The 22,462-nt window shown below is 36.3% G+C and overlaps 6 protein-coding genes across 11 annotated transcripts; 3 read left to right on the forward strand and 3 right to left on the reverse strand.

Annotated features, from left to right (window-relative positions):
• Nucleotides 1–83: 83 nt before the first annotated feature.
• On the forward strand, nt 84–3,569 carry LOC124215327 (sn-1-specific diacylglycerol lipase ABHD11). 2 transcript variants are annotated; one of them, XM_046618587.2, is made up of 5 exons: nt 84–645; nt 938–1,092; nt 1,167–1,332; nt 1,959–2,324; nt 2,633–3,569. In XM_046618587.2, exons 2-5 carry the CDS (start codon nt 968–970, stop codon nt 2,942–2,944), a joined length of 969 nt encoding a protein of 322 aa, XP_046474543.1. In that variant the 5' UTR covers nt 84–645; nt 938–967; the 3' UTR covers nt 2,945–3,569. The 2 variants fall into 2 exon arrangements, with proteins under 2 accessions (XP_046474543.1, XP_068990677.1); XM_069134576.1 differs by lacking the exon at nt 84–645 and having other exon boundaries at nt 668–1,092.
• Nucleotides 3,092–6,396, reverse strand: unc-119 (unc-119 lipid binding chaperone). 3 transcript variants are annotated; one of them, XM_046618589.2, is made up of 5 exons: nt 6,312–6,396; nt 6,047–6,233; nt 5,245–5,358; nt 4,662–4,961; nt 3,092–4,259 (listed from the first exon to the last, which is right to left on the reverse strand). In XM_046618589.2, the coding sequence occupies exons 2-5, from the start codon at nt 6,189–6,191 to the stop codon at nt 4,132–4,134; spliced, it is 687 nt and encodes a 228-aa protein (XP_046474545.1). In that variant the 5' UTR covers nt 6,192–6,233; nt 6,312–6,396; the 3' UTR covers nt 3,092–4,131. The 3 variants fall into 3 exon arrangements, with proteins under 3 accessions (XP_046474545.1, XP_046474544.1, XP_046474546.1); XM_046618588.2 differs by having other exon boundaries at nt 6,047–6,393; XM_046618590.2 differs by lacking the exon at nt 5,245–5,358 and having other exon boundaries at nt 6,047–6,393.
• Nucleotides 6,397–6,731: 335 nt separating this feature from the next.
• On the forward strand, nt 6,732–8,371 carry LOC124215329 (transmembrane p24 trafficking protein CHOp24). Its single transcript, XM_046618592.2, has 3 exons — nt 6,732–6,973; nt 7,444–7,793; nt 8,105–8,371. The coding sequence occupies exons 1-3, from the start codon at nt 6,847–6,849 to the stop codon at nt 8,252–8,254; spliced, it is 627 nt and encodes a 208-aa protein (XP_046474548.1). The 5' UTR covers nt 6,732–6,846; the 3' UTR covers nt 8,255–8,371.
• Nucleotides 8,372–8,493: 122 nt separating this feature from the next.
• mRpL18 (mitochondrial ribosomal protein L18) lies at nt 8,494–9,911 on the reverse strand. The gene is made up of 3 exons (XM_046618593.2): nt 9,487–9,911; nt 9,103–9,216; nt 8,494–8,854 (listed from the first exon to the last, which is right to left on the reverse strand). The coding sequence occupies exons 1-3, from the start codon at nt 9,684–9,686 to the stop codon at nt 8,617–8,619; spliced, it is 552 nt and encodes a 183-aa protein (XP_046474549.1). The 5' UTR covers nt 9,687–9,911; the 3' UTR covers nt 8,494–8,616.
• A 1,672-nt stretch (nt 9,912–11,583) lies between these two features.
• LOC124215325 (synaptic vesicle 2-related protein) lies at nt 11,584–15,866 on the forward strand. Its single transcript, XM_046618586.2, has 7 exons — nt 11,584–12,479; nt 12,559–12,743; nt 12,864–13,060; nt 13,177–13,240; nt 13,651–13,776; nt 14,120–14,328; nt 14,455–15,866. The coding sequence occupies exons 1-7, from the start codon at nt 12,278–12,280 to the stop codon at nt 15,065–15,067; spliced, it is 1,596 nt and encodes a 531-aa protein (XP_046474542.1). The 5' UTR covers nt 11,584–12,277; the 3' UTR covers nt 15,068–15,866.
• Nucleotides 15,302–22,002, reverse strand: LOC124215323 (small G protein signaling modulator 1-like). 3 transcript variants are annotated; one of them, XM_046618582.2, is made up of 12 exons: nt 21,670–22,002; nt 21,457–21,576; nt 20,008–20,558; nt 19,542–19,685; nt 19,008–19,323; nt 18,707–18,913; nt 18,102–18,367; nt 17,622–17,968; nt 17,304–17,525; nt 16,927–17,193; nt 16,560–16,750; nt 15,302–16,447 (listed from the first exon to the last, which is right to left on the reverse strand). In XM_046618582.2, exons 1-12 carry the CDS (start codon nt 21,704–21,706, stop codon nt 16,359–16,361), a joined length of 2,757 nt encoding a protein of 918 aa, XP_046474538.1. In that variant the 5' UTR covers nt 21,707–22,002; the 3' UTR covers nt 15,302–16,358. The 3 variants fall into 3 exon arrangements, with proteins under 3 accessions (XP_046474538.1, XP_046474537.1, XP_046474539.1); XM_046618581.2 differs by having other exon boundaries at nt 17,304–17,534; nt 21,670–22,000; XM_046618583.2 differs by lacking the exon at nt 21,670–22,002 and having other exon boundaries at nt 17,304–17,534; nt 21,348–21,463.
• Between the last annotated feature and the right edge of the window lie 460 nt (nt 22,003–22,462).

Raw genomic sequence — 22,462 nt, forward strand, 5'->3', positions numbered from 1 at the left:
CATAGCGACTCAAGACTATTTGCAAATGTTTTTTTTCGCGTAACCACGTCAATGTAGTGTTTCCTTCGGTCAACGGTGAACGTACGAAACAATGAATTCCAACGTTTTCCAACATTACTCAAAATTTTAGCAATTCATCAAATTCTCATTAATAATCAAAATGATAAGCCTACAGGTCTATGTCCTTGAACTTCTTCCAAAAGCTCATTATACAAAAAGCTGTCGAAAGAAATTAAATTTTTCTGATCGACACTGTTTAGGGAAACCGCATCAAAATGATAATCGTAAATTTGAATTTCTGTACATCTATTGCAATACCTATATCTATAATAATTCAAACAACACTTTTGAAAAACTGCCTGATGGTGGGGCCGTAGGTGCACCTGTTTGCCAAAAGTATACAAGGACTATAATTAAAGAAAAATATCTGTATTTATTCTTTGCCAAATGTGGGGATAACCTCTAGTCGACCGCTTTGAGGTCGAGGAGTGCAGCTGTGAAGCTTGCATGACAATACTGCATATAAGCTAAGCGGATGATCTGGATTTCCCGCAGTTTTTTTTTTTTTGCTACTGAAAAAATCGAGCTTCAGACTCTGAAATCAACAAAAACTTTACAAGACAAGAAGCAGTTGAAAAGAAGGAGGTCAGAAAATTGCAATACAAATTATAATTCACCCGCTACACTCTGCGTTCATTGAGCGCGGTTTTCCGTTTTCATCCAATCAAGTGCCGACTGCGTTTGGCGCGCATCAAGCGCAGGAATTGGAATTTAATTTTCCCGATACACCTGAGTTGTTTATCCCAGTTCATGCCAGAGTCGAAATTTGGCATGCAAAGAAAATCTAACCTTCACACTGCCGTAAATTCAGCATTCGTGACGTAATGTCAGTCAAAACTCTAGTAAACATCTATTAAAATTTACTTCTGTACTTCAGGTCTATTGTATTCGGGTAAAAACTTTCAAAATGATTTTTGTCACCTGGCGGAATGCTTGCATGAAATATCCAACAGAATGTAGGTTAAAGACGCTCGCTCTTCTTCGACGAAGACAATCGTTTCTGAATCGCCAATTATACAACACACCGGCACGGTAGGTATCTCTAGACAATTCTTATCTCTCGGAACATCTAAATATCTGATCTAATTCACTGTTAATGTCCACAGCTCTGCTCCCGTAAAGTTGGCCTATGCGGCCTACGAATCAACAAGTGGAAACCCTTCGACAATAACAGAGGCGCCAGCTCCTATAATTATTATTCATGGTCTCTTTGGGTCTAAGAATAATTGGAACTCATTGTCAAAAGTAATACACCAAAGAACTAGTCGCAAGGTAATTCAACAGGGTATGTATACCCTTAAAATGGACTGGTTTTTTTAAACCAACATTATACTTTTTTTTACCAGCAGTAATTGGAATTATATTCAGAAAATTCTCAAACCTCAAACTTTGATATCATGAAGACTCATTTGCTATACACGTTATTTCGAATCGAACTATAGAAGTATTAATTTTACATACCATGAATGTACCTTGAAACAGACCCTTCTGAGTCATGCAGTCACTGCCTACGCCAACACATGTACAATTTTTACCGGCGGAGAGCGTACAGATACATATTGCTGACATGAATTTGTGCATGTCTCGGCACAAGCGGTAACCGCATTTAGAAATTTCGAATAATGCATCTGAAAAATTAAACGTAATAAATTTGAATCACAATTAACTCGTGAAACATTTGTGAAATATAATAGAATGTACTAAGAGCAGTAAAAACCACATTTACCTGAGAACTGAAGTCTATTAAAAAGGTATACACCCTCAGCAGGAAAAACGTCTGGATTTCAAATAATAAAAAATAAATATCTCTTCAAACTTAGCCGGCATCAACCTCAAGATTTTACCATACAACTATAATTTTCGAGTTTTCTCACCATGTGATATACTCATTGATTCAGGTCATAGCTGTGGATGCCAGAAATCATGGCGATTCGCCACATTCTTCGGATTCTACATACGCTGCCATGGTAGACGATATAGTTCTTTTGGTAAAAGATCTTGGAATCAAGAAAGCAGTAATGGTTGGCCATAGCATGGGTGGTAGAGTTATGATGTATTTGGCTTTAACTCATCCGGAACTAGTGGAAAAATTGGTCTCTATTGATGTCTCACCTACAAACCATAGCCCGAGTCTCCTTTCCATGGTATCACTTTTTGATGCTATGAAAAATGTGAAACTAGATGAAAATGTGTCATTGTTCAAAGCTCGTAAGATGACTGATCAACAGTTATCTGATTCCATTAATTCTGCAGCAATTCGTCAGGTATTTCAGTCATAATTAGTACTACACCAAGGGATCAACCACTGATCAGTTTTAGGTATGTCAAATCTCAACTGATTGGAAAAATTTTCGCCGGCTCGTGGTCAGATGTCTTTATAGGTAGAAAAAGTCTAACAACTTCAAACTCTTGATGCAAGTTTATATTGAAAGAACTTTCTAGATTCCTTAAAGCAACCTACATCTAATATTTACAGTGGTCAATCACTTATATTGCACGTATATGGTTATCAGTTTTTTCTATGTAGTAAAAAAATTTCATCAACTTTTTCGATCATGAATTTTTGTTCTAGTTTTTACTGACAAATCTAGTTGAGGCTAAAGATGGAAAATATAAGTGGCGCCTCAATCTACCGGTACTTGAGAAGCACTTCAACAGTGACATTAGCAGGTTTCCAGCAACAGACAAAACCTTTAACGGCCCCACTCTCTTCATAGGAGGCGATAAGAGTGATTACATTACTGTTGAGGACCATGTGAGAATCAAAAGATTGTTTCCGGAAGCAAAAATTCAATATATACCTGGGGCAGGTCATTGGGTTCACTCAGAAAAGCCAAAAGAGTTTCTGGACATAATTACTTCGTTTATCAATGAAGCACAGTAATGGTAATTTTAGATAGGACGATGAATCATTTCATACGAAAAGCTGAAGAGTTTGAAATCACTTTACTCTTTAACAGGATATTCGCTGTGATAATGTTTAGTGCAATTCACATAGTTTTATAGGAATTATCAGAAAATAAAAATTGAATAAGCACGGCACTGAATTCAGAGTTTAGTCTGACGCATAGCGTTTTAGCATCTGCAGTAAGTGACTACGCTAGGCTCAGAAATTCAGTGATTTATTTTTCACTGCGACGCAGTGATAATTATTATGGTACAATGCTACCTCAATTCACAATAAGTGTATCATAAACATATATCACATAAATAATTAATTAAATTCAACAAATCAATATGCAACATCTTTTAAGCCTTTGTTGTAGAATAACAATAATTTGGTGCTACTGTGCCAAGTATACACATCTTTTTTCACCAATGTGATATTATACCCGTGCGTATCATTTGTGCGAGGGAAATGTCACGCATTGAAGATATATGCTTACCAAAAGGAGCAAAAGTTGTCTGATCACACATATACTGGGACGTTTAAAAAGGTTCATTAAGTAGTGTTTTCTTAAACCTTTGAAAGTGTTGTTTGTAACATGAAAATGAATTTCTATAAATTTGGATTTTCGCAAAAATATCAGAGATGCTGAATTGATATGTTAAAAAATTGTAAAATAAGAATAGCGTCAGTTGAATAGCACGTAACTTTGCAAACGGAATTGTTTAGATACTGCATAAATCGAAGAGTTTGAAAGTTGTGTTCATGCTATGTTGTGAGCCTTCCGATCCTTGTGTTGAAACATTTGTATAATTAATAAAAAATTTATTGCAAAACCTGTGATCAAGTCACCGTATGATTACTTCTGCTGCCATCCAGATTTAGAAAGATTCTATACTAGACTCTATACAAAAAATTGGGAAATCCCAAAGTAAAAACAAACAATACTGATTATCTTTGCACACACCCTAATGTATACAATATACATACGTAGATTTCCTATTTTACTCTGCGCGATGTAATCTTTCAATACTGAAAGATTCATTAAAAATAGCAGTCCTTTCTCTGAACGCTCGTTTCATTAAAATATTATTTCAAATCCCGTAAACCCTTGCCACACAGGACAGCATTGCTTCTTCTAGTAGCATGTGTATTTAATGTGCTTGATTGCATTAAAAAGTTGATTAAAACAGTTCATAACCAAGTCCTCCGTCATAAGCGTAGTCTGCTTTGTTGTGCATGACCAGTCGATCATCAACAAAATAGAATGAGTCTGATCGAGTTTCAAATGGGTTAGCAATCATCTCCGATACTGGAATAATAAATATAAATATTGAGTTATCAAAGGAATGTGCCTTGGGAAATATATACTGAACGTTCAAATTGTTGAAATTTGAACGATTCATTCCTCACATACAATTAGCTTTATGACTATGCTTTGCGATAATTGAAAATAAAGAAATCTGGTGATATGATCTAGGTAATCTGTCAAAACATCAAATAACATAGAAAAACTCTTAAAAAATAATCTGCTAAACAAATAACTATGTGAATGAATAACATTATGATTTGTAAGACAAGCAAGCATTGACAAGCTATAATGAATAAAATAAAACGATGAATTATTTCGATTTATTTATACTAAATTTCTAACTACTTTTCAACTCAAAATTATATGACTCCAATTCCGTTGTTCTATACCTACTTAACTTACCCAGCTCTGGAGGAAGTGCTGGAAACTCATAGATATGTTCGCACGTATTCTTGCTATTTGGAATACAGAAGCCGAATTCAAAGTCAAAAGTCTTCAGTAGCTTGTCACGAAAAAAATGACGTTCAATCATCCTGAATTTATTTACTGGACGTGATCCAACCATAAACTCCACAGTAGCCCCAACTGTTTTCAGTTTTAAAAACTGTGGAGTGAATTGATACCGCACGAATCGTCCTGTATTTGGATCACATCCTCCTGCCTCCTCCGTTTCTGGATCCGGATCTTGATTCCCTTCGCATTCTAAAATACAAGAGTATATTTTTATCAACATATTTAATACATTCTCAGAAAATTTTTGATACTAAATCAGACTACGTAATTGGATAATTTAATGGAAAATACATTCTGGAGAATTTTGAAATTGGTAAACTAATTGAGGTTTCCAGCTGCTAAGTGATTCAAATTCCTAGAAAATTTTATATTGCTATGGTTTACAAGTAAATCATAATAGAACATAGAGTTGAAAGCTTTACAAGCCTCTGGTTGCCCTTTTAGTAACCCTGGTTAAATTTTGAATACAAACCTGTCACAGGAGGTTTGGCAATTTCAAACAGGACTGTTCCTGTTTCTAGATCTCTTATTTGAAACCTAGTAAAGTCTATATCATACACATTTGCTTCTGGTGAACATAAGTACTCTGAAAATTGACAATAACGAGATGTCAAAAGCAAGTCATGAATAAAATTAGTGCTTTATATAGCATGTCTTACCACCTAAGACAACTACATAAAAAAAACATATGTAATTTGTAAATATATCAACTTGATGGGCAAATGTATTAGAGAGGATGGCTATAAGAATCAAAATAGGCACTTGTAATTGAAAATTTGAGAAAATGATGAAAGAATTTGATAGACATAGAGCAAGATATTTGCGTTGACTGCATTGACCTTTTTACCTTCAGACACATTCTAAATATTAGCCAAATTATTTATGCAATACAAATGCTGTCATGACCTGAATGAAATTTTAATTAGGTTCACGATGAAAATACTTATGCTAATCATTTACTCTATATTTCAGCTGAATCAACAGCAAGTATAAATGTTTGATGAAGCAAAAGCGTGACTACAGGTATTGCAGTTGATGACGTTGCATCAAAAAGTAAATCCAGCAGATTTTGTCGGTCATTTTACAATAGGATATTGATATGACTCCTCAAAGACATAGCTGTGAATAGAGATCTCAGATTGTTGAATTTTTTAATGTAACCATCCCCTTAATTTTGTCCCTAAGAACGTGCTGACGCAGCAGTATGTCGGTTGAAAACTGCAAACATTCAGTGTTATTTTAAATGAAAATAGATAAAGATGTGGTAAATTTACTGTCTGTGATGGTGGGCATATGTAGAACCATATCTGGAGTTACAGGCTTGCTGTCAAATACTCCGTTTCCATTATTTTCATGGATAACAGTTGGAGTGACTTGCACATTGGACCCACTTGTTTTATTTCTGCTCACTAGGCTCATTATTTTTCAAAGAACTTATCGATCTGTCGCGTATAATAATCGCTTTGAACACAAATAAAATGCGTTGTCTCTATAATATTTATTGATAAACTAGTTAGGCCCAACTATTAACAAACTTACATCTAAAAATTTGACAGCTACTTTGACGTTCGGCGGATTGATTTTGACGCGACTCCGAATTTTCCAAAGCAACTCCCTCTGTGATGTATCGTATCATTCGGGTAGTGGAAAAGCGTACGTCATCATTTTCTTTAGGCAATAAAGCGAAATTCCCTAGTATAGGAGAAAATTGTTTTTATCACCACACGCCAATATCAGCAAGAATGCAGCATGTGGAATTTTGTTCAAATTTAGCGGGACTTTGGTTGAATACGTAGCTTATAACCGGGTGAAGGATTCAACTGGATAAAACTCCATCGAGGTTTAATTATATATGATTCAAATTTGGCGGATTTTCTCATTATTAACAAGCGACCACTGGGGGAATTTTCCAGTAACAACGCGGGGATCTGCTTTCGATGTTGGCAAACTGACCAAAAAGAAAAGCGGCAAGCAACGGTGACGTTACCAACGAAGACGGGGTCATCCTGAGTACGTGGCGCGCCGAATAGTTAGCAAATATTATATACTAGAATAAATAATTAATGAATGAAAGATGAATTTACTTCTGTGTTATGGATTGCTACTTATTTGGAGCGGCTATGCGAACTCATATTCGATAACAGTTGATGCTCACGCTGAAGAGTGCTTCTTCGACAAGGTGGAATATGGCACTAAAATGGGTTAGTTTTTACTTCAATTTTCTAGATAAATATTATTCCTGCAATTGCAAGTCGTAGAGAAGCATTAATGGACTAAATTTTATTCATAACGTATTGCTGATCCAATTTTACATTAGGTGAAATCATTAATATGCCCAAATTTTATTCGATTTTCGTAGTTGACGGTCTTTCATAACCTTTTAAACTGCGGCGTTATTCATACTTTCAACAACAGTTCTATCATCTCGGTACCCAATTACAGATTTATCGCATATCCACGAAATCCTTTATCGAAATAATGCTGTTCAGTCTCGACACTATGATCACTTTCAACAGATCTATTCTTTTAAATTATACCACGTTCTATATTCAGTTAATCAACATTTCAACGTTGTTTCTTGTAATGTCTTTACCGATGACGTGCTTGCTGATCTGCCAATAGCTCAGATATTCAGTAACATTTTTTTCCTTTTTTATATTCAAACATTTAGGTCTCATGTTCGAGACGTCAGAAGGAGGGTTTCTTGATATAGACGTTAGGATCATTGGACCTGATGGAAAAGTCATTCATCAAAGTGAACGAGAGACTAATGGAAAATACACATTCTCAGCCCATACTGCGGGTGTGTATACTTACTGCTTTGGTAATCAGATGAGTACAATGACACCAAAAGTGGTAATGTTCACCATGGATATTGGTGAACCTCCCAAACATGGAGGAGAGGGCGGTGATGCAGAAGGCCAGGAAGGCGATGCATCTAATCATGCAAAATTGGAAGATATGATCCGAGATCTAAGCACCAGTTTAACTGGCGTGAAACATGAACAAGAATATATGCAGGTATACACATTTTCAGCTCTCTAAAATACCATTCCTATGAATAAAATATCTAAACGAGGCAAACTATCTTTAACAGCCAAATTTTATCATGTTTTGATGCAATAGTTTTGAGCAAATTAGAGAATATTCGACATTCTTTGCACATTTACTAGTGATTACGCTGGAATATTTTTAGACTTTTTTAAAGAGTGCACTCAACTTTTCAAAAATTTTGTTATCCAATTTTCATTTGGTGTTAAAAGAAATCATTCGAGCATATAGAAATTAAAAATTCTTTAAATTCTCATTCGATCTGATTTAAAATGTTTCAGGTCCGAGATCGAATTCATCGCGCTATTAATGAAAGTACCAATTCTCGAGTGGTGATGTGGTCCTTCTTTGAAGCACTAGTACTAGTTTGTATGACCCTGGGTCAAGTCTTCTATCTGAAACGTTTCTTTGAAGTCCGACGTGTTGTTTAACAGAGTTTAATAATAGCTATAGTTTGTCCAAACTCATTGTAAGTTTTTTTTTATATGTACAATTAAATTATACTAATCATAATTAGGGTATAATACATCTCTGTTTTCAAACATAAATTTTTGTATTGCAATTTTCTTTCAACTTACAATTATTCTCTCCACTTAGCACTTGTGAATCAGGTGTAAGATATGGTTTACTATAAATCTCAAAAACAGTGTGTAATTTCAAAAACCTAAAATATTTGTATCCACCACTTTTATTTTCAACTCATAAATATTTTGATAAAGCGTTGAACATTAATGACCTAACTTATACTCAATAAGAACTAAATTTTAGTATTTTTCTCAACTCACAATGTGAACTATTCAATGGTAGGATCCCAAGGCTTTTCAGGTCTATGTTGGTCCCAAGGATTAGGTTTCTTGTATCTAGTTGGTTCTTTCAATTCAATTCCCCCATTCTCTAATTCTTTAATAAAGGCCTCCATTTTTCCGCCCTTAGTAACTTCTATATGACAACTAACCATAGATATACCGGATTCCAAACATCGCTGCGCCAGCACTCTTCCTAGGTTTATATAGGCTGCAGTATCTGATAACCTTTAAAAAAAAGATTGTCATTAATGCTCAGTGGCCTTCCGCTGCAAGTCGTCAAAGATTAACTGCATAGAAATTGAACTTTGAAACCTGTTGTTTGTTGCTACCACTTTTGTAACAGCCTTAAACAGTGTAGTCAATTTAATAGAATTCATCTCATAATTGAGTATTGAATGGTATTGTCAAACTCAAACCAATTATTTGTGATATTCAGACTTAGCTCTACTCTGCTGGTAAAAAGAAGAAGAAACCTGTAAAGCTGCTTTTTGATTGCCCAATCTTTGGTTGAAACTGTAATAACTGGTCCATTTTCAAAATGATAAATTTCAGCTGCTACGTGACGTGGTGCTTTGGTGACCTTTAACCTGCATTCAGAAACTGATAATGTAGAATTTGTATTTGAAAAAACAGCATTTCTCTGTTAGTATTTTGTTTCTGACAGGCGAAGAGAAAATAGTAAATATGCATGTTTATATTTAGAGAGCAAAGTGCCGATTTTCGGTTCCTTTCAAACATTCACAATCGTTCAAATATTAGCAACGGATGACGTTCGAACATTGTATTTATAGAACAAGTTAATATCGTAATTTTCATGACAACCAATAATAGTAGGTAAATAAATATTGCCATCTTACGTGTGCCAGTATTCTCGAACTTGCCTATCCAAGTGATAACCACTGGGTTTCCGAGCAATTCGAAGTAGTTCTAGGTTTCTTGGATTCCGGTTTTTCACAGCGTTACAATTTTCGATCAACTCTGCATTTCCGTGAATTGTTCTGGAGCTAGCTCTCAACGAGGATTTCACAAACCCCAGTGTTTTTGTTATTCCGTTCATTTTTCACTATCATTCAAGATTATGAAAGATCACACGAAACCAGTACCCACTACTAGCAGTACTAGTGTGGACCGAATATAGGTTAGGTTATGCCGAGTGAAAACCACGGACAAATCAGGAAACAGAGTGTGGCAGGGAGGGGCAGAAAGCCTCATTGGGTTGCGTGTTTCAGCAGAATTTTCAAAATTCGTTCACGGAAGATTGGTAAAAAAGGTTCTACGTCGTTTTAATCGTTGACTAAAAAATATTTTCCGTCAATGTTTTAATTAAAAATCAACTTAGCTTCAACATCTGGAGTAAATCCATTTTGGAATTACTGATTAAATTTTATATTTCAGTAGATAGCACCAAATACACTTAATATTTACCGATTCTCGAGATGATTTGTATTGATGCAAAGAGACATTGTTGTTGATCCACTGACTGTACTCGAAAATCCTGACACTGGCTTATCGCCACGAACGATTTTACATGACGCAATGGAGAATATCACTGGCAGAAAATCTGCGACAATTCTTTAGCCCAAAGATGAAACGAAACTGCATTTAAAAATGCGCTGCACTTGCCAGTATCCACGGAGACTACATTTTGACTAACTGATAAAAGTTTAAATTTTTGGCGACTTTAAATCACCACGAACACAAATTGAAGCGGCAAGTTTTGTTTGTTCAAACGTATTTACGACGGGAGTTGACCGAGCATACATCGCGTCAATCCCACCATAAACCGAATTACCAGTACAAACACAAATATAGACGACTACTGTCCACACTTCGTTAATTGCAAAACCGACTAGCATTAACAATTAGAAACCAATACGCGAAGATCGGCCGTGAAATTGGCGGTAAATTACAAAGATGATGGCGATGGTGGCACCTCGGTCATATTTGTTGATCGTCGATTGTTTACAGTGGGTTTCTTGTATTTGACACCTGTCGAAAACGAATGAGTCGAACGACTCATGTGATTGGTCAATATTCAAAAATAAGTATACTGTGACGCCTCAGCTACAAAAAAGAAGGAACTTCCTGAATGCCACTATCAGTCACCTGCACTTTCTGATCTCACCAAAATCTCTCCGTGTAAAAGATTGCCGATGAATATATGTCACTGTGTTCTAAATAATTTCCACCAAAATTGTGCAAAATCAGATCTGGGAGATGATCAAATATCAAATGGAGATATTTGCATTTATAATATCATTCGCACAAGTAATGTAGCTCGCGTAACAGAAGTCGTAACCTTATCTTCTCCAATCGATTAGTGTTGATCAATTAATAAAGATTTACTAAGTTACTTGTGGGCATTATTTAGACCAACTTTTATTCATTGTCAACATCAGGCCGCGACAGTGTAATTATAGCAATGTTTGTTCTAAGTTAACTACCGTTGCGAAACCTCCGAAACCCCTGGCGTTGCATTTGGAATTGCAGAAACCATGACAGTTTCTGCTCACGCGATACTGATCGTATATTTATTCTCTGCAGTAGTATGACATTTTAAATTAGGTACACAAGAAATGAGTTTGGTTGGTCAGACACTTCCTTCCTAGCTCCGTACCCTGCATGTACGTAAGATAGATCGTTGGAGCCTTGAAAATGATAGTAAACCGAAGACGTGAGCATCAACGGGCTTCTTCGCTCTGACAATCAGCCTTCTCGTTTAGGGATAATCTGATAGGTGTCCGAACTCTGCTAATCAACGACTGATTTAGAGAATGCTCACCATTTGAGCCGAAAGAGATATCCCAAACGAGTATTTGGATTTCTATCAATACTCTTCGCAGTATATCTATCCTGTGTAGAACGCGCGTTCTTCGGAGCTGTTACCATCTATAGCAGAGGATGCGACGCATATACTTTGCATGACGCTTTCCACACGCGCAGTACTTTGGTTACGCCTCGAAATTATCTGCCAGCACCGCATTTAATTTTTAATAGGTAACAGTTGACCAATTTACCCGTTTGTAAGCCACTAACAAAACGTCCAGCCAACGTCCAACAAACTGTTTTCACGAAAATGTATTGAATTTCCGTTACAGACGAGGGGATAAATTTACAGAGCTCAATTAAAGCCAACTGCTACTTGTAGTAAATAAATTATTGCTACTATACTATTCATGACCACACATATCTCGATGCACGAATAAATACACGTAAATATGCGCCCTCGAAATGGCGTAGAAAACTGTTATAGCAATCGAAAGAGTTTTCGTTGCTGTGATATTAGTGTATGTAGTGTATGTATTATACCTATTTGTCAATTAGTTTACTCAAAATACGGGGTGGAGAATATTCAAATTACACGTGTAACGTTATCAGATAAGAAGCAGAAGTTTCTGTAGTCAACATCCCAACAAAATTCAGTACGAAAAAAGAAATCAAAGTAAGTAATCTGACTCCTAATGCGTACTCCGGCGTTTTGACAGCTATAACACGTTCACACGTTCCTCGATCGTCGAAAATGATCACGACGCATAACGGCACATCGCCTACGTAAGTGCGGCCATGCATTTGTTCCCCGATGGAAAGCGCTTTTCTAAAACGTTCAGTGAACAAACGCCAATAAACTTATGAATAAATAGTGTAGCAATGGCAAATTATAGACGGCGTAAGTTTTCGGAATCTTATCAAGAGTTTGGCGATGATATCCGAGGATCGCGACTCGGCTCACCAGAGCAAGGATCGGTAAGATCAGCTGGCAGTAGCAACATCAGCAGCAATACGAATACCAGCAGTAACAACAATGTCGACATTTCAATGGAACTCACCTCTGTTGCAGTCATTCCTGACGGTAAATTGTTGTTTCACTAAGCAGCCGGTATTCAAAATATATATACCAAATTTAACTTTGCATTCATTTGCTACGACAGATACATTTACCGTTGCACAAGCTGTCAACATGCTGGGCTTTGGCAAGTTTCAAGTCAAGTTATCACTTTTTACGGGTCTGTGCTGGATGGCAGATAGCATGGAAATGACTATTCTCAGTATTTTAAGCCCCACACTTCATTGTGAATGGGATATTACGAGGTATCAGCAAGCTCTGACTACGACGGTACGTATCGTTAGATGATTTATTAATAATTTTTTTAATGATATATAAAATTCAATGTCCCATCAAATAGTGATAATTTAAATGCTTGTACTGTTGTTCAAAAGAAATATTTTTGCTCAGGTAGTTTTTTTGGGCATGATGCTGAGTTCAACGTTCTGGGGAAACCTAAGTGACCGATATGGTAGGAAGCAGGCATTAACGATCTGTGCAGTATTGCTATTTTACTACGGATTCCTCAGTGCATTTGCGCCAAACTTTTTGTGGATTCTTCTACTCCGAGGACTTGTGGGATTCGCAATCGGTTGTGTACCACAGTCGTAAGTCCTATAAAAAACTTATAATTGCGTGTATTAGCTTATTGTGATTTATTTCAGTTTATTTAGATTTTTTTTCTTTTTTTTGTCATTTGTTTGCTTTTATGTTTGGCCTACAGCGTTACCTTGTATGCAGAGTTTCTCCCCACAAAGCAAAGAGCCAAATGCGTCGTCCTATTGGATGTGAGTGATGATGCCCATCTTCATTTTATTTGTTTATCATTCATAGAAAACCCTCGTATTCGTGGCTTTACATAAACCATCACAAAAAAAATGCATACAGTACGATTTTCTTTTTGGTAAGATTAGGAGTACTAGTCCTGCATATGGTATAGTGCAGACTTGGGAAAATGTAGCTCTACAGTATCGAAAGATAATGGATTCATTTTGATGAGTTTATATGACATGTCATTTCTCAGTTTGAATTTATTGATAAAACAAAAACAATGTTGGTCAAAAGATAATTTTCAAATTGTGTGTGTAGAAATAGAGGCTATACTATATTCTTGCACCATAAACTGATTCAATTTGGCAGTGACACTGAATTAGAAGCTCTGAAGTTTATCTGTAATTCAAATGTGATAATTCTTTAGTGTTTTTGGGCGCTTGGAGCATGTTTTGAAGTGGTCCTTGCTTTAGCCGTGATGCCGATCCTTGGTTGGAGATGGCTTCTTGTATTGTCTACACTTCCTTTATTTGTGTTTACTCTTATTACACCGGTAAGTCAGATTCAACAACACGTTTTTCTTTGTATATTTATTTTCTAGGTATAAATTTTAACCGTGCATACAAATCATGCACAACATTATCTTCATTAGAACAGTCCTTCATCGTGAAACATGAAATAAAACTTGACTCTAAAGATATTAGTAAATTGCTTAAAAATATATTAGTAAATTGCTTAAAAATAATGTATACTTCGTGAAGGTTCAAATTTTAGATAAAAATGACATATTTATAGCCTTTGGATTTTCACTTCAAGCAAATATTGTTGGAATTGAATCATTCAAATTCAAACTTACCACATACAGGTGTTGTAACATGTATGTTATGTCTTGACAGTGGCTTCCTGAATCAGCAATGTTTGATGCAGCCTCAGGTCGTATGGATAAAGCTTTGTCGACACTAGAGAGAGTGGCTAGAGAAAATGGTAAGCCTATGCCGCTGGGTAGATTGGTCATTGACCGATGTTATCCAAGTGGTCGTGGTAAGCTTCGCGATTTATTATCTTCAGAGATGCGTCAGACTTCTATACTGCTTTGGCTAGTTTGGTGAGTTTAATTATTGAAAAATTTAAGGGTGTTACAAAATCAAAATAGAAAAACATATACTTGCTCTCTAATCTAATTGAATACACGTTGTAACTCGCATTGTAAATTTGTATCTCAACATTGCAGGATGACCAGTGCCTTCTGCTATTACGGACTGGTACTGATGACCACGGAATTGTTTGGGAGTTTACCAGGTGAATGCGGTACTTGGGGAGCCAAAACAATCACTGAAAAAGACTGCCGTTTACAGTGCCAATTGGAAAGTAGCGATTACATGGATCTTCTTTGGACAACTTTAGCAGAATTCCCTGGCATATTTTGCACGATATTTGCAATCGAAAAGATTGGTAGAAAGGGCACAATGGCTGGGCAATTAGCTGTATTTTCAATGTGTGTTTGCTTGCTCAGCAAGGCGTGCAATCTGAGTCGAACATTTTTGACAATTTTAATATTTCTGGCCAGAGGATTAATCGCAGGAGTATTCCAAGCTGCATATGTATATACTCCTGAGGTTTATCCAACGCATTTACGAAGCGTTGGTGTCGGTGCTTGCAGTGCTATGGCTCGGTTGGGAGCCATGTTGACTCCATATGTAGCACAAGTTGTGCTGCAAAAATCTTTATCCTTTGCAATGGGCGTGTATGCAGTTGCCGCTTTATTAGCAGCTGCGGCGACCCTGGCACTACCTATTGAGACCAAAGGTCGAGGATTACATGAAGGCCCTACTTTTCCAAGTTAAAACTGAGGTAATTATATCCAGAAAAAGGTGCTTAACATTAAAATATTTTACCTGCATTCTTAAAATATCAAACATGCACCCATTATTAATGCATATGCATTATGATTGAAATCAAATTACTGTTGGCAATTTAAAAAGACCTACATGTAGATTAACAAATCTAGATAACAGACAATTTTCTCAGCAGTTGATAACCTCAGGCTAATTGTAGGATGAAACATTTTTTGTACTGAATGATATGAACGTGCGTTTTGAGTCATCCGCATTAAGCAATCCTAATGTGTACATTATCGCAAAGAGTTTTCGTTAACTGCATACATTTATAGGCCATTCTGTATTAGCGGTCAAGTATTAAACGGTGAAATAGGATTGAAATTAGTTGAAATGAATGTTAGTAAATACAATTTATTTATTCATATTATTTTGCAAATTAAAGTAGTCTTTACGCCAAAAAGCAGTGCAGAGATGGAATGGTTTAATTATTTGTACTTAACATTTATACGATTTTCACAAAAGCACATGTCACTTTTTACTACGTGTTTCTTCGAGGCCCATTTATTTATTTATTTATTTAATTATTTATTTATCTATCCAATATGTAGCAGACTACGTCGAACTTTTAAAATTTTATGGCCTATCCTCATATCATGGTACAAACACCATTGATACTCTTAAAACTGCCAGAACAACCCTTTAAAAAGTACTTGCGTGGAGAAATAATCAAAACGCCAAAGCATTTTTATAGAATGACATTGCGTATGCAGCCACCACAAATTTATACATTTTTGATATGTATAAACCGTTCGAAAAAGTGACAATGGCTTTTACTAAAAATTATGAAACTGCTGGAAAGATTTAAGTCACCCTGGTATGATGGTCGATTTTGAATCGTTGGATAAAAACAATAACTTTCAGTATTTTATACAGCGATTAAGACGCACAAAAAACATTTATCAAAATTGTATAATAAATAAATGTGATACCTTAGTAAGCATGAATAGGAACAATAATATCTGAACTTTTTCCACATGTAACTTAATACCAAAATTTACTTAAATAAAAATTTATCGCTTTTTAGCAATGTTTTTAAGTACTTTAACATAAGTTATAAATATGTAACCATATAATATGCAATTGTATAATCTAGCTTTCATAGTGAAATTGTTATTCAGAATATATAACGACAACTTTGGAGGGATATGCGATCCACGCATACCATGTCATGTAGTAAATACCTAAATAAATATGCTATGTATATCTATAATCTTCCAATATGAGATTCCATTGAGATTTATTTATTTTCAATAAGGGTTTGTAGTTGTAGAACCAACTCTCGACTTAGCGCCAGCACTGCACGAGCGTCGTGTCTTTCTGCCATTTCTGTTAAAGCAAGATTAACATATTTGGGCAATGAATATTTGACAAAATCGCGTCATTGAAATACTGGGCATATTTTCATTTCAACATATACGTGTATGGGGGTTGTACTCACCGTTGAAGAACTTAATAATATCTGTGAAGTCCATAGAATTTGTCAGGATAATATCGCGATAGGTTTGGACGAGAGCCAAAGCTAAGAAAAGAACAAAGTGATTTGATGCGACATATCTTGCTGCCCAAATCACCTCCCATACCATAAATACATCTTCGTATACTAATTCTCTTTTAAAGTCCAAAAGAAACCTGAAAATTACATAAGAAATAGTTTAAAATCCATTTAATGGAAATGCTGACATAGGTATTAATAAGAGTGGGTATGCCATGGCATTGCTTTCAAGCCCGTTATCTTAGAGTGAAATACCTATATAAATCAGCGTTATCAGATGCTAATTGTAGTAGGATTTTGAATCATAACATACCAGCGGTAGCAGAAATAGAAATGAGTATAGTCTCCATGTTGATGCATTAACTCGAAAAGTTCAGCATCCAGAATTTGTATTAGGCTCCGCATGTTAGCAAAGTGAGCATCCATTGCACCACCATGTGGAAAATTGGCAGACATTCGTTCCATGAGATTACAAAAGCAGGCATATGTCTTGGCTTCATCATCAAAAACCACCAGAAGAGGAGCGACAAGATCACACATGCCTTGCATATATCCTGCGTCCAATCTTTCCCACACGTACCTAAGCAATATTGTAAATTTGAGCACAACTTTTATACAAAAAATGCTGCAATGCGATGTAAAATTCCTAATGCCAACAAAGGGAATGTTTTTAGGATAAAGAAAACTTACGTGCACATGATATTACGCAATTTTTCCAAATTATCTGGTGGAACAAAGTACCAATAATTTCGGTCACAGCGCTGCACATCTTTATCTATCCTATGCAAATTTAGAGCAAACAGGTCCAGAAGTTCTTTTGAATAAATCCCGCCTTGAGATGAAACGGGAGAAGTAGGTTCCTCACCGTCTTCAATAGAATCCCCCAAATCACTTTCGTCATCTTGTTCTTCACTAGAGTGACTGTAGTTATCATTTATTATATCATCACTTGTTGAAAACGGTGAAAAAAGCAGTTTAGAAACTCTAATATTAAATATCGTTGTATACCTTTCGCTGGATTCGCTGCTTGGTCTATCTCGTTGTGTGGCAACAGCTTCTGCTGCGAGCCACTCAGACATGGTGGTTTCATAACTTTGTCTCGTACCTTCATCCAAGTCCTGTCTTTCATTCGATGTACTGCCCCATACATAGTGTCCCAATAGATATGGCCAGACTTCGCTTCTCAATTCAGCAGCTACACCTCCATAATAGGCGAGTCTCAGTACTTGCTGACTGTCGGTGACACATCCATCTTGTGACAAAAGCTGCCACCTCTCAACCGTAAGACCTTCTCTATCTTCTGTGCTACCTTCGACAATTTTTCCATTGACCAGTCCTGAGAGGTGTGTGCGTACCTTTAATTAACATGACACTACTATAAGTAATTTAAACCATAATATCTGTGAATTGCTGATAAGTAAGAAGATTATACCAGCAGTATTTTGTTGTTGAGGATCAATATTTTTTAATAATGACACTTATCCATACCGTTGATAAATGGCGACAATAAGCGAGCCAGCCGTAGAATGCTCTAGATATTATCTGACGTTTCATGGTCTGACAAACAAGACGAATTGGATGACCGTTGCTATTTTGCTCTGGTTGTGGGATAGCAGGGCTATCAGGAGGATTGAGTGATTCTGAAGTGTGTGGAGAGTCACTACTGGAAGCTGATGCCGAGGCTGAGGATAAGACTCTCCAATTCTTAGCTACACCGCGCCTGTAGCCTGGATCCATCAGTTCTTGACTCGATACTACACAGTGCATTAGATTCATTGAATCAACAATAATCGCACTAAAAATTTATGTTTCATATTTTTTGCATATTCAATCAAAAATATTTGTAATGATTTAATCAGGTTTTGTTGCCCGAAGATAAATCTGGTTTCAGAACAATTGGATTGAATAGTTTATAGATTTTGCATACTGTTATAGACCACAGGAATTTTTTTAAACATAGAACTAGTTTCTTGAATAATATAACGTAACTTTCTCTCTTAAATGGTACTGATTCACCACGTAACATGAATATTTAAATAGATGTAAATGAAACAATATGTAATTGGTAATGAAGAATAATAATAACAACATACATAAATCCTCTGGGCGAGCTTTACTAATGATCCTAAATACATAATCTATCGCTTCTTGGTTTTGATCTGGCATCGGTGCTGGTCGCCTCCGGCTTCTGGGAAACGCTTTACCTTTACCACGTTGTGACCAAAGTGGTGGATCAAGTTGACCCATCGGCAGAAGTCCATTTTCCAAGCAAGATAAGAATGACAGTAAGTGTCCTTGACCTGTAACATCGATCAATTTCATTTTTCATGCATTCATATGTTATGATCATAAACTAGATGACAAGTCAATCTTTTAATAATTTTTTCATTCTACCTGTGGGAAAACAAATTGGGGGTCTCTGCACGCCATCCTGACCTACTAGAACTACCGTACCACCACCTTCACCACCACCTTGTTGATGACAGTGAACGTATACAATGTCTTCCACTCGCAGATTCAGAGCATACTGCCAATATTGAGATTTGTCTTCTTTTCCATCTTTGCCATCACCCCCACCTCCGATACCACCTGTTTCTGATGAGCAATTACTGACAAATCCATTCATGAGTTGGTTCGGTGTCCACTTAATAACCAAACCTCGAGCGCTTTGGTGTAGGGAAAGATATCCTGGCATTGGATCTGATTGTGGCTGAATTTTCAACAAATTAATATTAGGGCCATATTAATAGTGTCCAGTCTTTAGATGAGAATTCCTCAAGATTGTCTTATTAACATTGTAATAGCACGTACAGTTTCATCTCAAAGATCGTTTGGCAAACAAAACCTGTCTGTATGGCTCTGTAGCCTACGATGATGTGTTATTGATTTCTTCAAAACTGAACATAAGTGAGAAAGCGTTATACGTACTGGATGCACATTGACGTTGTTTTTTCCATAAAGCAGAGTAGCTTTGCTGTTTTGGTGTAGAGATTCAACGTAATCTTTGGCAGATCTGGGCATCTGCCCCAGGGCGTCTTCGGAACTACCTCCAGTATGTAGGCTTCTTCCAAACTTTTGAATGGATAAAAGAATTTGAAAGAATAGAATGGATATAAAAAATTTAAGATATTTCAAAAACAGTCCTTACATATTAAGAAAGTACATTGTTTCGAAAATTGTAAACAGCTATTTCTCAACTGAAATTTTACAAGTTATGACAAAAAAAGTTTTTGCACTACTTTCAAATTGTGATGTATGAAATTTTTCTGCCATCACAAATCATTACTAACTCAATGATAGTGAAAGATCATTGATTATTACAATATTGATTTTGTTATGTAGCTCCTAACTTTACAATGTAGGGATATAGTGATAGGACTATCCACATACTCACATTAAGAGGAGGAGTTGGTTGACAACTAGTAGTACCGGAAGATATTCTGTGTCTTTGAACAAGTTCGTCAGCAGGGGGATCCGTCCAAAAATGATCCTGTGTTTTGGTCTTGGAATAATCCAGGGCACACGGTCCGACTAACAAAGAACTAAGAATGGATCCACAATCTGGATCGGCAACAAGTGAATCCTTCTCATAGTATCGGCTACTATTCTCTACTAAATATGCAATAATCCCTGCAAGCTGTTTTTCGAGCAGTGCCAACCGTATCCATAAATATTTAGGTTGTTGGTGATGTGATTGCGAAATAATACCAGTGGAATTTTTTTTCAATAATGGAGGTGGAAGTGGTTTACTGGTGCTGTCGCCACTACTGGAAGATTTCCTATTTGTTGGATCCACATTTTCCAAGTCTTGAACCATTCTTGAAATGTGATTAGCAGGTGGGAAGCTTTTAGCCACTTTGTGCAACAGTGCTGTAGTAGAACTCGTTTTGAATAATCCCAAAGCACGTCTCCTTAGTCCTTGCGATAGGCATGCCTCTACGGCAGCTAAAGTTATATGGATTGACACGTATTAGGATTGGCAAAAAAATTGGCTCTTTGCATTCATTCTTATTTCAAGTTCTGGGTTCTACAAAAAATAATTTGAAGATAACTCAAATGGAAAAAAATTTGAAGGCTAATAATAGTCTTTTGATACAATCAGACTTTCATATACCTATTCGAGCAAAGTTTGAGATCTCCTCATTATTACACCAAGTAGGCGTAATTATATTTCAAAGTCCATTTTAGTAACATCCAAAATTGTAAGTGTTCACAAATACGAAACTAACAATCGTGAATTAGACACCAATATAGTCTGTCATCAAATTTTGGATTAGTTGGCTAATAACTTGGGCAATTAGAGAAACTTTCTTTGGTTTAATAGATCAGTTTAGCGTATGCAAGTTTCTAACTATAAACCACAGTTACAAATTACACTTTCTCAACATTTATATATCTATTAAATTTCTGGTGACAGTATTCAGAATGAATATTTTTTGACACTTTGCGTTGGCTGTAATTTAACAAAAAAGATATGATTGTTTTGGTTGTATTAATGATATAGCCCGACACTTAAAATTATTCATTAGAGGAATACTAAACGAATGAATTTAATCAGATATATCAAGTTATTTTGAAGCTTGCAATTTTTTCGCCATCAAAGATGATTTTCGAAGATAGTAATATCCTAAAACCGAAAATAAAAAATATACACTTTCCTGCACTAGAGGACCCTTAAAATTTAATTTTTACTGAAATATTCATCAGCTGCTGTTAGTGAAAATTTCATCATACTTTCAGATTGTCCGGATTTCCAGGCTTTCTTGCAACTCTGCGTATATGCATATGCGTATACGGGCATCTCGTGTACACAACATTTATATATATCTATACGTATACTCGCCACATAGGGAGGTAATGCTGCTGCTCTCTTCGTGTACGAATTTTCTTGTTACAGCTTCCTCCATAATCTGTTTCACCTCCTTCTTAACATTCCTTATCAATCTCTCCTTAAAATTCTCGTCTGAAATAACATCGACAACATAGATGATACGTTTCCTAACATACCTGTAATCACGCTTGGATAGTGATTTATATAAGCAGTAACGTAATTTACCCATTTCGAAACCGGGGGTGGCGTCGAGGCCCGGCATCAGCTGTATCTAGTTCTGTTCCAAATTCAAGGTGGAGTTCAAAGGGTGGGGCGAATAATCAATACCGAGGTTACGCGCGGTCTTATCACCTGTTACGCACTGCCAGATAAACAAAACTCTACCCCAGATGACATTCACTCCATTTAAACGGGCATTTGTTAGTATAGCAATTTCGCAACACTGACCACGAAAATACTAATTTCAAATCAAATTTGACGCTATCAATGGACCGATATCCCGTCTCCTGTCGTATGATAGCGGACGTTCAATGGTTCGCGCGCGCGCGTTCGACACTTCCTAACATTGCGCTACATCCGCATAATCGGGCGAATCGTGCGATACGAGCCTGCGCGTGCATATGCTGGTGCATACGAATTATTATCTTCTTTCGGCGGATTCGGCGTTACCAACGTCGTTGATCCAAACTCGTTTAAATTCTTAGTTGTTGATACCGCCGTCAGATGATTTGGCGGGGAAAAGTGATTTTTGAACAATTTGAATAGAATATCTAGTATTTTATGACTAATCTTCAACTGGGTAAGTTTTAAAAAAGTGCATAAAATGTACTTATTGAGAATTTTAAGCTTAATCCTGCGATTCAGTTGAAGTCTAAACTGAAAACTATATCTCAGATAAATACGATTTTGCAAAAACTCGCACTGGCAGTGGTATTCGCCAGCTGTAATACCTAGACGTCATTCATACAACGTGGACTGTAGCTATATTCTTCAATCAACGCGTTGACGGAAGAAGTTA

Source organism: Neodiprion pinetum, chromosome 3 (assembly GCF_021155775.2).
Source record: "Neodiprion pinetum isolate iyNeoPine1 chromosome 3, iyNeoPine1.2, whole genome shotgun sequence".
Lineage (NCBI taxonomy): Eukaryota > Metazoa > Arthropoda > Insecta > Hymenoptera > Diprionidae > Neodiprion > Neodiprion pinetum.

Excerpts from the sequence above, each read along its gene's own strand:
- LOC124215327 (XM_046618587.2), top strand. The coding sequence starts at position 968 with ATGATTTTTGTCACCTGGCGGAATGCTTGCATGAAATATCCAACAGAA. Across the intron at positions 1,093-1,166 it reads TTATACAACACACCGGCACG|CTCTGCTCCCGTAAAGTTGG; the intron begins GTAGGTATCTCT and ends TAATGTCCACAG. Across the intron at positions 1,333-1,958 it reads ACCAAAGAACTAGTCGCAAG|GTCATAGCTGTGGATGCCAG; the intron begins GTAATTCAACAG and ends TCATTGATTCAG.
- unc-119 (XM_046618589.2), bottom strand. The coding sequence starts at position 6,191 with ATGAGCCTAGTGAGCAGAAATAAAACAAGTGGGTCCAATGTGCAAGTC. Across the intron at positions 4,962-5,244 it reads TGCCAAACCTCCTGTGACAG|AATGCGAAGGGAATCAAGAT; the intron begins GTTTGTATTCAA and ends CTTGTATTTTAG. Across the intron at positions 4,260-4,661 it reads AGCACTTCCTCCAGAGCTGG|TATCGGAGATGATTGCTAAC; the intron begins GTAAGTTAAGTA and ends TTATTATTCCAG.
- LOC124215329 (XM_046618592.2), top strand. The coding sequence starts at position 6,847 with ATGAATTTACTTCTGTGTTATGGATTGCTACTTATTTGGAGCGGCTAT. Across the intron at positions 6,974-7,443 it reads GGAATATGGCACTAAAATGG|GTCTCATGTTCGAGACGTCA; the intron begins GTTAGTTTTTAC and ends TCAAACATTTAG. Across the intron at positions 7,794-8,104 it reads ATGAACAAGAATATATGCAG|GTCCGAGATCGAATTCATCG; the intron begins GTATACACATTT and ends AAAATGTTTCAG.
- mRpL18 (XM_046618593.2), bottom strand. The coding sequence starts at position 9,686 with ATGAACGGAATAACAAAAACACTGGGGTTTGTGAAATCCTCGTTGAGA. Across the intron at positions 9,217-9,486 it reads GTTCGAGAATACTGGCACAC|GTTAAAGGTCACCAAAGCAC; the intron begins GTAAGATGGCAA and ends TTCTGAATGCAG. Across the intron at positions 8,855-9,102 it reads ATCAAAAAGCAGCTTTACAG|GTTATCAGATACTGCAGCCT; the intron begins GTTTCTTCTTCT and ends TTTTTTTTAAAG.
- LOC124215325 (XM_046618586.2), top strand. The coding sequence starts at position 12,278 with ATGGCAAATTATAGACGGCGTAAGTTTTCGGAATCTTATCAAGAGTTT. Across the intron at positions 12,744-12,863 it reads AGCAAGCTCTGACTACGACG|GTAGTTTTTTTGGGCATGAT; the intron begins GTACGTATCGTT and ends ATTTTTGCTCAG. Across the intron at positions 13,241-13,650 it reads AATGCGTCGTCCTATTGGAT|TGTTTTTGGGCGCTTGGAGC; the intron begins GTGAGTGATGAT and ends ATAATTCTTTAG.
- LOC124215323 (XM_046618581.2), bottom strand. The coding sequence starts at position 21,706 with ATGCCGGGCCTCGACGCCACCCCCGGTTTCGAAATGG. Across the intron at positions 21,577-21,669 it reads CACCCCCGGTTTCGAAATGG|ACGAGAATTTTAAGGAGAGA; the intron begins GTAAATTACGTT and ends ATGTTATTTCAG. Across the intron at positions 18,368-18,706 it reads AGCTCGCCCAGAGGATTTAT|TATCGAGTCAAGAACTGATG; the intron begins GTATGTTGTTAT and ends TGCACTGTGTAG.